Source organism: Gymnogyps californianus, chromosome 1, assembly GCF_018139145.2.
Source record: "Gymnogyps californianus isolate 813 chromosome 1, ASM1813914v2, whole genome shotgun sequence".
Classification (NCBI taxonomy): Eukaryota; Metazoa; Chordata; class Aves; order Accipitriformes; family Cathartidae; genus Gymnogyps; species Gymnogyps californianus.
Genome location: NC_059471.1, coordinates 124,053,500 through 124,067,806, shown reverse-complemented (window position 1 = coordinate 124,067,806; position 14,307 = coordinate 124,053,500). Strand labels below are relative to the sequence as shown.

Sequence of the window (14,307 nt, the reverse complement as noted above, 5' to 3'; positions counted from 1 at the left end):
GTGAGGGAAGAAGCAGAGTTTTCGGAAACAAATGCATTTTGTTTCTTATTTTTGCAGTTGTCTGAGATACCAAGATAAGCACATCTCACTATTTGCAGGTGTAAGAGAGGTTTCAGGACAAATGTTGCTAATACCGGCCGCTAGTTGGCATTATTGATACATCCCAGGAGATGGAGGTGGTGCAATAAAAACCCGGGAGGGCAGCGCTCGGGTAGCCGAGGCACCCTCTTCCGTGCTCGCCTCGCAGCCTTCTCCAGCTCTGGAGGTTGATGGGTTGCGCTGAATTACAGCTTGGCCAAAGCAGGCTGAAACCGCCTGGACACCACAGCCCTGCAATGCCCTCCTGGCTGACCCCCCTTTCCCCAGTTTGGTGCTGTCTGTACAGGCTGCGCGTCAGGAGAAGAGGTGACAAGCGCTTTTGGTCGCCACCCTGCCCAGGAGGAACTTTCTTAGGCTGAAGAGGCCTCACAGGGTTTTGGTCATCACAGATGTTACATAGTGTTTGGGCCAAAAACCAAATGCTCAATGTCTGCAGCATTAATAATTACAATTTGTAGATGTAGCAATAATTTACCAGTAACTTGCATGGAAGCACTTTGAGAGCACAAGGCTGCTGGGAGGCAGCTCATCTTGTGCAACTGATGGGTGTGTGTATTTTTGAAAGAGCCTTTTGTTACGGAGCTCGGTGGAATTAGACTTGTCTTAATCTGCTTTGACTGGGAGTAGATTTATGCCAGAAGACCTGATAAATAAGATGCTGCTGCTGAAACAAGTACGAGTTGAGGTATCGAAGTGTTGCCCGAAGTGGATTTTGCTTGGTAAAAGGAGAGCAAGTCGGCAATTCAGCCTTCAAGAGAGTAGAAACTTTGGAATAGAAGAGAAAAAGAAATTCCATGCCCTCTTTAAGACAAAAAACTCATTAAATTGTTTTATAGAGTAGTTTTCATTAAGACGTAGAGACTAAGCTTCAATTAAATCCATTCCAAAATCGTTACTGAATAGCAAGGATAAAGGCGCTGTCTGTCCCTGCCTGTGTGTGGTTTAGGGACCTTCCACTACACAGTAGGACTACAATGAGAGAAATCTACTTTGAATCATTTTAAGGGAATTGCAGGCAACTATGATGCCAAATCTAATTTTCTGGATTATAGACTTCTCAGATTCACATTCCCATTTGCTTGTTAAAAGACAAGATCCATTTGCTGCAGTAGTTGGAGACCCTCCTGGCTAGATTAAAACAACTGGCTTTCCGGGCTGCCTGGCAGGGATGAGAAAGCAAAGGTTGATCAGTCGGATCCGCTTGCGGACAGCTGGGTTGTGGGTCCTCCCATCAGCCACCGAGCATGCAAAGAGCGTTTGGGGGCTGAAGGATCTCTGAGCAGCAAGCGCTTTTCAACAAGGAAGTACTTAAAAGCGTCTACCTAAGGCTAAGATACCGTAACTGAGATCTAAGGCTTGAAGAACAACAGAGAACCATCTCCTTGCCTGTTTAAAACATACGGCCTGATTTCACAAATCTTCACTCACATAAAGAGGTTCATTAAATGAGGGAGAAGGTGTGCTTGGGAGATAGCTGCTGATTAGGGAGCGAGTAAGTTTTTACCTTTATTAGACTGGGCTGTTTCTGGCACTACTTGGCATCTGATTTCATTTTAAGGGTTACATTTGCCAATTTTACTGTGACTGCATAAATTCAGTCTATGGTGTAAAACAACAGTCTTTGGAGTAGAAAACTGCCTACCTAATTCCCACTGAAACCCTTCCTTCACCTGACAGTGGAAGAAATATTTGAATAATATAAAGTAATTCCCTCCTGCCTTCTCATGGGCTGATTAATATAATTTCATGTTGCACCTGTCCCATGTTTTTTAATACAATTAAAACATGTATAACAATCTAAATTATAGACCTCAAATTTGCATAATATACTTTAGAAATATCGTGTTGTTTTACTACATATTTTTTGGGGCAGCCACGGTGCTAAAAACATCCTAATCGCAACCTCGTGGACAAAACCGCACACTCATATTTTAGAAGATGGTGACCTCAGTGGAAATGAGGAAAGCAAAAATATTTGTTTGAAAAGTAGAAACCTGAGAAGTGTCATCCGTGAATATTGGTAATAACTCAGTAGTGTTCTTAACAGTAATCGCAGGCACATGGTTTCGCCCACTTTTCGTTTCGGCATTGTATTGCTTACCCGCTTCTCCCTGCCGGCCTCGACCAAGAGGCTTTGCCACCGCAGTATGGTGCAACTTAAAACGAAAATAACTTCTGTGTCTGCCCCCTGCCTACTACACGCTCCGATAACAGAGGAAAAGAGATGACTCATCTCCGTTGTGAGTAACCGCTCACGTTCCCCTTCTCTCAGGATGCTGCCCACTTGATGGGCATGACCAAAAAATCCCCATACTCCCAAGCCCACGTCCCCGGAGCCGAGGCCTGGCAGGAGCAGGGCGAATGCTCCCGCGCTGTCGCACTTGGGGTGAGGGGTACGTGCGTGCGGGGACGCGAGCCTGCATCAGCAGCGGCGCGAGGCCGAGGGCGGTGCTCGTGGTTTCCATCTCTGCAGCTGCACAAGAGGGTGGAAATTTGGGGTTGCATGCGTGGCGAGCGGGGGCCGCAGAAGCTGCGGGAGGCCTCCAGGGGCGATCTTGGAGGACAGGGTGCGAGGTGGCATCCAGCGCCATCATCCCCACCCCATCATGCCCATCATCCTCATCCCCAAACCCATCATGCCCATCCCACCCCATCATCCCATCCCACCGCGCCTCGGCGGCGCTGCCCGGTGCCCGGGCTGGGGGAGCGGGGCGATGCCGCCGGCCCCTCCCTTCCCCTGCCCCGCTGCCGGGGACGGTGGGGCCCCGGGTGGGGCGGGGCGGGCACTGAGCCCCGCCCTCTTCGCCCCGCCCTCTTCGCCCCGCCCTCTTCGCCCCGCCCTCTTCGCCCCGCCCTCTTCGCCCCCGCCCCGCCCCGGGCGCGGCCATCTCCCACCGCCCTTACGGGAAGCGCGGCCCCGCCCGGCCCCGCCCCCGCGGGGGGCGGAGCCGCTATAACTGCCGCCGCCAGCGCCGCCGCCCCCCACTCGTCGCCGCGCCGCCCGCCCAGCCCTGGCAGTGCCCGCGCCCGCTCCGCCGCCCGCCGCCCTCCGCCGCCGCCCGCCGCCCCGCGGCACCGCCATGATCGTGGAGAGCAGCCGGGACGCGGCGCCCGATGGCGGCGACGGCGGCGCCCTCAGCAGCCCTATCAACCTCGCCTACTTCTATGGGGCCTCGCCCCACTCCAGCGAGGGTAGCTGCTCGCCGGCGCACTCCGCCCCGGGCTCGCCGGGCTCCGACTCGGACCTCTCGGTGAGCAGCCGCGGCGGCGGCCGGAGGGACCCCCGGGGCGGCGCCCGCCCCGCGCTGCAAGGTACGGCGTGCCCCGGCGGTGGTCCCGGCCCCCTGCGCCCGGGGGAGCGGCGGCGGCGGGGGGCGGCGGCGGGGGAGGGTGCGAAGCCGCGGTTCCCGCTCCGTCCCCACCGGGAGTGAAGCTGGTCGCAGATCCCTTTGGGCTTAAAAGCCGCCGAAGCGGTGAAAAGCGAGAGCTCCGCGTCGGGCAGGAGCGTTTCGCCGGCGCTACGTGCCCAGCGCCGGGGTATTTCCAGCCTTGCGGGAGCGGCCGGGGGTCCCCGGGTGAGGAGGCAGCGGAGGGAGCCGGGCGCCTGCGAGACGACGGAGGGGGTGCGGGGGGCATCGCCTCGGCTCTTCTCTTCTCTGCTAAACCGGGGTTGTTCAGGTTGTTTTCCACAAGCGTTCCCGCTTTTATTTATTTTTTCTTTATTTTTGAAGTGAAAATGGAGCCAGTGGCTTAAGCTCGGGTTTTGTTTCCGTGTCTCGACAGTTGAACAACACATGGCGGGGGGAAAGCAGCACAGAGGACCTTTCCAGGGGGTCCGTGTGAAGAACTCGGTGAAGGAGCTCCTGCTGCACTTCAGGAGCAGCAAACAGATGTCCTCGGGCTCCGCCACGGAGGAAGGCAAGGTAACCAGCATTTTTCAGCACTGACATAATTGCTTTTAATGGTTACTGAAGCTGGCAAAAAAAGGCATGCGATAACGCTAGAAATGAGCTTGCTGCCTTATCTGATGTGGATGGAGTCAGTGTTTTTCCTTTTCAATACGTAATGGAAGAACAGAGCTGGGAAGAAATTAGTGAGAAGGTTTGCTGCGGGAGAAGGAGGCACTTAAAAATGTTCTTACTAAGCTTTATTTTCTAAAGGGAGTTTGGATGAAGATACGTTTGTGTTATGAAACCACAGAAACTCCCTGTTAACTCGAATGAGGTCATTCATTGTAAGAGTTGGGGAATCTTCTCAGAAGAGAATCGTTTGTCATGCTGTTGTGCTCCTCCGTGTGGAGCACACAGTATAAAGGCAGACCCCTCCGGTCTGAAAAGATGAACAGGAAAAAATATAGGAAATTCTAGGAAGATTAAAGGAAATTTTTTTTTTTTTACAATAGTCTATCTAAGCGTGTGTTCGTGAGCTTCCTAGATAAGTGTTGTCACAGAAAAATTTTTGCATAGAAGAGTTCACGGCATTGAAGAAGTATAAAATTGGCATTATTTATGTTTTAAAAAATCCTCAGACCTCAGTAAGGAACAGTGTCTTTCTCTAGATTTTCTTGAGTTTTGTGGTATTATAACAAATAGCTTAAAAAGCCTTAAGAAAAATGGTGGTTTTCATTTAAGTTCCATAAAAGTCTTTCCATTTTCTAACCTTAATTAAGGTTAAAAAAGCAATTAAATTAAGGTTAGACAATCATGTACTAGAATTATTCTAAGGTATATTCTGTGTTTGTAGAAGCAAGTCGCTGCTGCTTTCTTCTTGGTTTTGTTTTTTTTTCCTGAAATAACATTATAATAATGGAATAATCTGGATTTTTCTCAAAAGGCACAAGGAGGATTGGTGAACTACGAGCAGTATACAGGTAAAAAAAACCCCTTTTTTTTTTAAATACCCTGCAATAAGATTTTAAAAGTCGATTGTAAGAGTAACCTCCAAATGGATTGTAAATTTATTTTCTTTTCAGCAGAGCTGAAGAGCATACTAGGTCACAGTGGCAAAAGAAAGGCTCCCGAGCTCCTTTCTGATGGACCTTCTTTCAAACGCCAAGCTAATGTTCACCCACACCTCCTGGTAGGCTTGTAGTAATTTTTTCCATGCCTTTATTTTTCAGTTTGCTTTGTGTCATCAGAAACTATCAGATAAAACTATACCTTTAACTTTATGGGGCTTGTTTTGATTTTTCTTTTTTTTTTTTTTTTTTGTGGCAGACGCCACCGCAGACACCAACTTCCATGGATAACATGGAGGAGACTCATAAAAACGACCCGAAGCATGACAGCAATTCTGATCTGCTTCAGAACATTATAAACATCAAGAACGAGGCGAGCCCCATTTCTCTGAACACGGTGCAAGTTAGCTGGTTGCACACAGTCTCCAGTCACAACTCACCTGGTGAGCAGTACCAGGACAGCCCAGGAACACAGGCTTTCTCCCCATCCCAGAAGTACCAAGCATTCCAAGATCACACCTCCCAGCATGTGCTTGATCCGCCACAGCATTACCAGTTCCCTCCATCCCAGAACCAAGATTTGTCACAGAGCTATCCTTCGGAAGCCTCCCTGGAGTACAGGCCATTTGCTGCCAATGACCAGTCTCCTGGCTACCAGCAGAATACCTTCGAGAGCCATGAACTGCAGTACTGCCCGTCGCAGAGCTTCTCCTCCCTCTTGAATGACTCTGAAGGCTCGGAGGGCATCTCCGCTCCCCTCCAGCCGCTGACCAGTGCTCACCCACAGGCTGATGTCGGCCCCCATGCTCCGAACTTCAGCCTGCCTTCCAGTAACATCTGTGGTAGTCTGGAGCGTAGCGTCTCTTTGGCTACTTTGAATGTCTCTCTACCTGACCAAAACATCACCAGAAGCACGACGCAGCTGGGCAAGTCATTTTTTCAGTGGCAAGTGGAGCAGGAGGAAAACAAACTGGCTAACATATCTCAGGACCAGTTCCTTGCAAAAGACTCGGATGGAGACACGTGAGTGCTGTTTATCTCGGTGTGTTCTGATGTGGAGGGTTGGGGAGTGTTTTTGTTTGGCACTTGGTGGACCATGGGGTTGTAATGGAAGCAGTTCATTAGCAGTGTTTGTGTCACGAGTGCAGTAGTTTCACTAATCAAGTGAAACGTGTGGTCTTGCTGGTGGGCTGCGACGCACAGAGTTGCAGCACACTGAGTAGATAAGGTGTTTGTATTGTCTAATTTCAGGTACTTATCATTAGACTTTTATCTAGTAAATGGGGAGAAAAAGATTCTAATTTAGATGCCTTAAATTGCACTGGGAAGAAGGTACCTGTGTTCCTGTCTTAGTCACGCAGAGGAGGTCTGAAGCTGGCAGGATAACACCCCTCCCATATGTTTGGATCTCTGTAATGACTTAAGCCCTAGTTTGTATGGTGGTGTAACTCTGTGTTTCCCCCCTTTCCCGCAGCTTCCTTCACATTGCTGTTGCCCAAGGCCGACGAGCACTCTCCTATGTTCTTGCAAGGAAGATGGCTGCCCTGCACATGCTGGATATTAAAGAGCATAATGGCCAGGTGAGGTTCTCAAAATCTTTGCACCTGCTTTGTGCACCTGAGTGCCTCCGCATGTCTGGACCTTGAGGAAGATGTGGTGAAATGCTTATTTAATATTAACCCCGAGATTTAGCCTGCATACTAATATTAACCTTGAGCTATTAATACTTCTTGGGATCACCTTGAGCTGGTAGAACTATGTGCTCTGCTTCATTTGTCCTGGCTTCCTGGTATTCATAATCACTGCTTAAATAATACCAGGTATTATCATAGGCTTTTTATTTGTTTTAGTCGCTCTTTCCTGTTAGAGATCAGATGACTAATAGTTTAAATTTTCTTCTCGATGTTTGCAGAGTGCTTTCCAGGTTGCTGTGGCTGCCAATCAGCATCTCATTGTGCAGGACTTGGTTAGCTTGGGGGCTCAAGTCAACACCACAGACTGCTGGGGTAGAACGCCGTTGCATGTTTGCGCTGAGAAGGGGCATGCCCAGGTCCTTCAGGTAAGAACCAGGCAGGTGTAGCTCTGCCCTGACTGTTAACGCTTATGCTTCATATTAGTTGTCTTGGGGAAACTCTGAAAACACCGCTCCTCCCTTTATCTTTCTCTCTGTGTAGCCTTGTGAGTATGTCTCAGGGCTCTACAGTAATGGCTTAAAGTGAGAACCTTAATGTGAAATTCGGTCTCATCGACATTTTAGAGTAATCTGGTGGAATCCTCTAATCTACGAAAACAAGTCTTTTCTTAATGCCACTACTTATTGCAACTTTGTTGCAGTAAGATTGTCTACAAACTTGAGGAAGCAATATGTGGTTTGGATAAGACCTAAATGCATACCTGTTCCCACTTTTGTAGGCAATCCAAAAGGGAGCCATGGGAAGCAATCAGTATGTGGACCTTGAGGCAACAAACTATGATGGTGAGTAGTTAAGAGTTTATAATTTACAGAGTTACTGGATGTTATAATGTTTTATAGCTGCTGATGTGAATGTTATCCTGGGTTGAGAAGCAATAAAATGGAGGATATCTTTGCCAGGCTGAAATTTACAATTACAATTGAAATTACATTACAATTGGCATATATGTCAGATAAAACCATGGTTAGTCTGTGCCTGTCAGGACCTCTTTCCTCTTACATGTGATTGCCATGTTTGGCATGGAGAGTGTAGGTAGTAATTGGCTATTGTTTAAAACATTTGAGTGCCAGTGATACGTTGGTGGATACAGAAGCCAGAATGTCTGGCACCAGAGAGCTGTTTTAATTGAACCTCTTTTCTATATGACAGCTCTTTCTAATGTACATTTTGTTTAAAAAAAAAAAAAAAAAATAGAAATTGATTCTTTCATCATCTGCTGGCTGAGAGCTTGCAGTAGGTTGCTACTTAACTCCTCCGGGGATGGGCAACCCAAATCTCAAGCCACTCAGGAGCAGTCACTGTCACTTACAAATATGGAACCGTCCCTGGGCTTCACGGGGTTAGAAGCTCCTTTATCCATCCTTCGAAACAAGCAGCCAGTCAATACTTCTGTATTGCATTTGTTCATTAATAATGATTTTTTTTTTTAATGTTAAGGTTTGACAGCATTGCACTGTGCTGTTCTGGCCCATAATGCTGTGTTGCATGAACTGCAAAACAGTCAGCCACCTCACTCCCCTGAGGTCCAGGAGCTTCTGCTGAGAAACAAGAGCCTGGTAGAAACCATCAAGACTCTGATACAAATGGGAGCCTCTGTTGAAGCGAAAGTAAGTAAAATGGCTTTGACTGAAGTGCCAGGTCCAGAGAGAATGTGGAAGCAGAACATGTCCCTTTCTCCCATGCCACATTTCAGCTTTATTACAAAGGAAGTAGACTAATTTAAAAGCTTCCCTATAGCTTAATTTACCCAAGTGGAATAAGAATGTTGCATTTATTCAGAGCAAGGTATTATCCATGTAAATGAACCCTGGGGAAAGGGGGAAGTGACAGTCTAATTTCTGGATTAAGAATGATGCTACGCTGGCTGCAGTTGGTTGTGTCTTAAAAGTAAGAATATGTTTGGAGCACTCTGAGGTATCTGTAGTAATAGGGTGCTGATGGTACCTTGTTCTTGAACTGCAAATTATAATTAAAAACTGCTTACGTGTCCGGTTGAGGTCTGTGCTGGGCCAGATCATTACTTGATATAACATTCGGTGTTTTGGCTCTGTAAGCTTACTGCCAAATGAGATCTGGTCCATTGTTCATTAGATACTCATATTAAAATATATATTCAGATTGACTTTCAGTGAATTGTAGTGCAAATATGTTTGTTCAACGGTCTGCAGTTACTCTGCATTGTGTTATTTGTCTGTGTGTTCACCCTGGATAGAGGAAGCACCTGCAGGGAAGACTAACAGTTTCTTTTTTGCTAGGATCGCAAAAGTGGTCGCTCAGCTTTACATTTGGCAGCAGAAGAAGCAAACCTGGAGCTCATTCGTCTCTTTTTGGAGCTGCCCAACTGTCTCACTTTTGTTAATGCAAAGGTACTGTGATTTTTTTTTTTCTGGAATGCAGATATAATGCGGGATGTGTGTGTGTGTGTGGCACTGCGAGTGTCCTGAGACTCGTGCCCCTACCTTTCCTTCACGGAGTTACTTTGTCTTCTCCAGGCTTACAACGGCAACACAGCACTCCACGTGGCTGCCAGCCTGCAGTATCGGGTGAGTCAGTTGGATGCTGTGCGCCTGCTAATGCGAAAAGGAGCTGATCCAAGTGCCAGAAACTTGGAGAATGAGCAGCCAGTTCATCTGGTTCCTGATGGCCTTGTAGGAGAACAGGTAAAAAACCAAACAGCCCTCTCCGCTGCTCCTGTCTGTCCCCATCTACGCAAAAGCCTTATTCCTCCCCAAAAGTTTCTTTTGGGTTTTGAGTTGCAGCTTTTAAGGAGAAGATTTAGCAAATGCCACTTTATTCAGGGATCTTTGGTTTTAATGTCAGGATCAGGCAGAATATACAAAGACCTGAAATTATAGGTTTCACTTGTAGTTTTTATTTTTTCCATCTCAAAAGCTTTTTCCTGTCAAGACTGGTTTTTTCTTTGTAACCTTGTAACATACTGGAGGTAATATCCCTTCTCTTGTTCATCTCAGTATGGCCTGAGATCATGCTTTTGTTGCTCTTGTCATAATTTAGTAATGGCAGTTCTTAGGTCTGAATAACAGATGAAGAAAACCCCTTTTTCCTAGGAGCGATACAAATACATGATGAAAAAGGTGACTCTTGACCTAAGAAGCTAATGACTTAAGCAACTGAGTAATTCTGTTGTCTTCCACTGGTTCAAATGCTGTAAAATTGGATCAGTTCTGGTGTAACTGAACTCAGAACTAGGCTCAGATAAATGAGGAATGCAGAACTGGGTCTAGGTTTTTTGGTTTTGGTTTTTTTTTGATTGACTCACTTTAGGATGATGAACACTAATGTTTTTGTCTTTTTCTCTTCTCCAGATAAGACGTATCCTAAAAGGGAAGGCGATTCAGCAGAGAGTGTCGCCATTTTAAGCTCCATGTTTCTTGGAGTTCAGCAACTCACACTCACTGTCAGTCAGGCAGTCCTAATGTATCTGTAAATAGACCATTTGCCTGGTGTGGGCAAATGTTAGTTGTTTCTATGAAACAAAAGTATTTTGTTCACTATCATATAGTGGGTTATATAAGAGTAAAAAAAAAAAACCCCAACAATCAAATTCCTCTGAGCAAACGGGAATGTTTCATTCCCAAGTATGTGGAACATTTGCCTGGATACCTGGATTTCATAGCTACGGCAAGACTGACTTTATTTAAACAGCCATACAGATAACTTCTGGACAAGGACAATTCTACAGGAAATCTTTTTATTTAGAGAGGGCTGATACATGTCAACATTGCAGAGTGTTTTTGTTGTGTTTCTAATAACACTTAAATATTAAGTGCAAGAGAAATCAAATATTTTTGAAGTTGAACATCTATTTATGTAACTTTGTAGCTTTCTTCCAGTATCTTGTGCAGGATTGTATATGGTCACTGGCATTATTGTACAGCTGTATAGTTCTAAATCTATTGATCGCTTGGGGAATGAACTGAAGAAACAAGTTCCTTGATCTTGAACTTGCAAATTGCATATAGAGTTTTAATACTATACTGGTGCAAATTGGCTAAATTCTGTTGTTTTGAAAGACTGAAGACCGAAAGTACAGTTAAGATAGATTGTCCCTAGCACTGATTTGTGCATGCTTTTGGAGTTGTTAATAAAACATGAAAAGCTATGCTTCTTCAGGGGACTGTGTCAGTTTTTCTCTTACCCAGTAGAGATTTTTCTTTTGATGAGATGATAGATTGAGGGAGAAAGATCATGACTTTTATAGTGTGTATATAACTTTGTACTTTAAGGAATATGATCCTGATTCAGTGAAAGTATTTAGCATGTACTTAACTGTTGATGCATGTTGAAATCTCTCCATGTTAATTATAATACTTCAATATGTGTAAGCCCCGCTAGTGTCAGTAGGACTTAAGCACATGCGTAAGTAGTTTGCTGAATTGGGCTCTAGTTAATTCTAGAGACTTAGTGTTTTTCACCTCCTAAGCAGAGTTAGTCCATTTATGGTTTTACCTTATAGGTATAGTGGCTAGCCAAGTAATATTTGAAGTTAATGTTTTTCTATTTTTTAATAATTATGGGTATTAATGCAAAATGTTTACTAATGATGCTGTATACTTGTGTTCTGTTGGAGAAAACTTCCTCCTCCTGTCACTTTCTGAACGATCCATGCTGGGCTGTAATCCAGTAATATGTTCTCTGTATGGTCTTTGCTCTTAAACTGTTTTTGCATCACACACAATTCTCTGTCATAACCGTTTAATTAGTCTGTGCTGTTTTGACAAAGTATGTCTTGTAGACAAGCTAAGTGAAAAAATCTGATATGTGGAGGCCTAGTTGTGATGTATTTCTTGAAGGGTCTCGTGTAACTTGTGTTTGAATAAACATGCTAATTAAATTTTGGTGGTTACTGTCTGATACAAATAATGATGATGAAATCAAGCTTAAGATAAAACTGATTTAGCGTGGTAATACTGTGAGACAGGTGAAGGTCCACTTGTTAAGGATGAAATGAAGTCTTTCTGTCAGGCTATTTACGCTTTCTCTTGTTTGATGCTGGTTTTGAAGCTGGTGCTTGAGTGTTTTGGGTCATGGACCATGCAGTTGTATTGCCTGTGTATTTAGTAGATGTGCCCCAAATAGAGTTAATAATCACCAGGTTGTCCATATTGCAGGTTGTTACCTGAACACTTGCCCCTGTGTACTTGAAAGAATGATAGCAGTTCTGACAATGTCATGTTTTCCCCATGACTTCCTTGCCTTGGTCCTAAATTCTTACAGCTCAGGTACAAGCAGTCACCTTAGCACAGGTGGAAGTCTGCATGAGCAAGTGAGGCTATACACATGGGGAAAGACTGTCCTTGCTTCACAAATAAAAAGATGGGCTCTCAGCTGGCCGTGACCTTTCAGGAGGAAGAGCTGTTGTCACAGGCTGTCCTTGCTGAGCAGTGCGATGGCAACAGTCAAGAAAAGCAGCTGAAGCATTAGGATCTGTAGGAAAGGAACTGAAGAAAAATGAGTGCTGCTATGCTACTGTGTAAACCTGTTGACCACCCCTGCCTTACTGCTGTGTGTGGTTAGGGTGTCCCCTCAGATGAAAGTGTTTTGGGGTTGGAAGAGGCCCAGAGGTGTGGAGGAACTTCGTTGCAGGGAGCAAGTGAGCAAACTAGGGCTCTTCAGCTGCAAAAGGAATGGCTGACAGCAGGTATGACAGCCCTGCAGAGTCATGTCAGGCCAGAGAAACTGGATTGGAATGAACCTGCTCACTGTCCCTTCTAGCATGAGAGCTGGAGGCTATTAATGAAGGTACCAAGTACACAACAGACAACAGGATGTGATTCCTTGAGATAGTGGAAGAATGTGGTAGAAAGAAGACATTTGTTGATGCAGGGAGGGCCAGGGTGTATACTTAGAAGAAGGACCTTTTTGTGGAGAGTTACTGGAGAGATTAACCATGTGAGGCAGTCCTCTCTGTGTTGAAGGGTGAAGTACTATACTGCAGGCTTGCCCTTCTCTTCCCTGGGCACTTGTTAATGGACACTCTTGCAGACCTGATACCAGACTAGATTATTCCCTTTACTCAAATCATTACAGTTAGGCTTTTAATGGTCCATGGGTTCAATCTGGCTTCACTGATACTGGTTGCACCTTTAATGAGAAGAAAACATAGGAAAATCATCTTGCAGCCAGTTGAATGCTTCAGGGGAGCGCTCGCAGATCCTCTGTTCCTGCTCTGTGCAAAAACTCATCGCTGGAAGTCTCAAAAATGCCTTTTGGTGCTGAGGTAAGGTGACGGAGAGAGGAGCCTGTACGTTGTTTAGCAGATAAGAGTGGGAAATGATGATGGAGACTGGAAATGGAATTGAATTTCTGGTTAGGGTATGCAAAGATGAAATGGCACCTCTTTATGCAAACAGCTAATTCGGCCTAAATTGTGTTGAAGATGCTGTCATCTGCACCTCTCACTACAAGTGACGCTGCCTTAGGTCTTTTTTTTTTTTTTTTCCCCTGTATGAGGAGCCTGATAGTACTGTTTCTACTTCATCTCCATTTTCTTTATAAGAGATGATTACACAGGAAAAAGAATTGCTGATGAGATGTTCTGGCCCTTCAGATCAGCCCAATCCGACTGCCTGGCACTCCTTTCTGGGTGGTGTTGACTGAGTCATGACACAAAGGGATAAAGTACTTTGGGCTTTTAAGGGTGGCAGAGTATAAGCATGCGTTCAGCTGATGCTTGAGCATGAGATAGGTGCTGCTTGGTGAGAGGCATTTAGCAAGTGGCACTTGTGTGCTACTGGAAGGGGCACTCCTGGCACTCCAAGTTAGAAAACTCCTAAGGGGAGACTGAAGTGTTTGAAGCTAATTTAATCTGCCTAGAGCCTAATTTCATTGTCTCAAGAGCTCAGTAGGCAATTTCACAAGAAAGCATCCCTACTCTGAGTATAACTGACTCATTTTTCTCTCCTATGATATTGGGAAGTTCTGGTGTATCTGACATGATATAACTAGTTATTAGAAACAATCCCTTTTTACTGAAGGGCAAGTGACACTAAATATTTAGCAGGCTAATAGGGTTTGCCTGAAAACTTATGGTGCTAGGAAAGTGCTGAATAGCTTTTATTGATGCAGATGCAGGCGCACCATTTATTTCTCTGGTTGGAGTAGAGGCAGAAGAGATTCTGGCTGGGGTCCGAGTAGGGATATTAAGACATACGGAGCTTTGTTCCCAGGATGTTTCTGATTTGTTTGTCTAAGTAAGCTAAACCTCAGGAAAGGGTTGCTTTTTGATTTTTGTGGGCTACTCATCTGGCTGGAGTTGTGGAAGATGGCAATCCACAATTTACAAGAAATGTGTTCTGCTTCTGGGGATGGAAAAAGTACATTTCCCACATTTATTGCTCATTTTATATTTTTATCAGAAAACAAAAACATAGCCAGGAAGTGCATTCTTAGAGAGGCTGGGTGTGGTAGAAGCGACTGCAAAGATACAACATGAACTGCTTGTTCTTCTCGCCTGACAGTTTGCTTATCCGGTTGCCGTTCTTTTAAAAATGTATATGCTCTCCTGTGTAAGGAAAGAGCTGAGGATGACTAAAG

At 45.4% G+C, this 14,307-nt stretch overlaps 1 protein-coding gene across 3 annotated transcripts; it reads left to right on the top strand.

The window, feature by feature from the left end:
* Positions 1 to 3,263: 3,263 nt before the first annotated feature.
* On the top strand, positions 3,264 to 11,599 carry NFKBIZ (NFKB inhibitor zeta). 3 transcript variants are annotated; one of them, XM_050913156.1, is made up of 12 exons: positions 3,264 to 3,411; positions 3,883 to 4,022; positions 4,933 to 4,969; positions 5,075 to 5,178; positions 5,316 to 6,079; positions 6,531 to 6,636; positions 6,969 to 7,115; positions 7,469 to 7,532; positions 8,188 to 8,357; positions 9,006 to 9,116; positions 9,243 to 9,410; positions 10,077 to 11,599. In XM_050913156.1, the coding sequence occupies exons 2-12, from the start codon at positions 3,894 to 3,896 to the stop codon at positions 10,128 to 10,130; spliced, it is 1,854 nt and encodes a 617-aa protein (XP_050769113.1). In that variant the 5' UTR covers positions 3,264 to 3,411; positions 3,883 to 3,893; the 3' UTR covers positions 10,131 to 11,599. The 3 variants fall into 3 exon arrangements, with proteins under 3 accessions (XP_050769113.1, XP_050769095.1, XP_050769104.1); XM_050913138.1 differs by lacking the exon at positions 10,077 to 11,599 and having other exon boundaries at positions 3,370 to 3,411; positions 9,243 to 10,070; XM_050913147.1 differs by lacking the exons at positions 6,969 to 7,115; positions 10,077 to 11,599 and having other exon boundaries at positions 3,370 to 3,411; positions 9,243 to 10,070.
* Positions 11,600 to 14,307: the final 2,708 nt, after the last annotated feature.

What these genes read in the sequence shown, in the direction of transcription:
- NFKBIZ (XM_050913138.1), top strand. Translation starts at nt 3,894, where the DNA reads ATGGCGGGGGGAAAGCAGCACAGAGGACCTTTCCAGGGGGTCCGTGTG. An exon ending in GGCATGCCCAGGTCCTTCAG is followed by an intron (nt 7,116 to 7,468) that starts GTAAGAACCAGG and finishes CCACTTTTGTAG; the next exon opens with GCAATCCAAAAGGGAGCCAT. An exon ending in TCACTTTTGTTAATGCAAAG is followed by an intron (nt 9,117 to 9,242) that starts GTACTGTGATTT and finishes TGTCTTCTCCAG; the next exon opens with GCTTACAACGGCAACACAGC.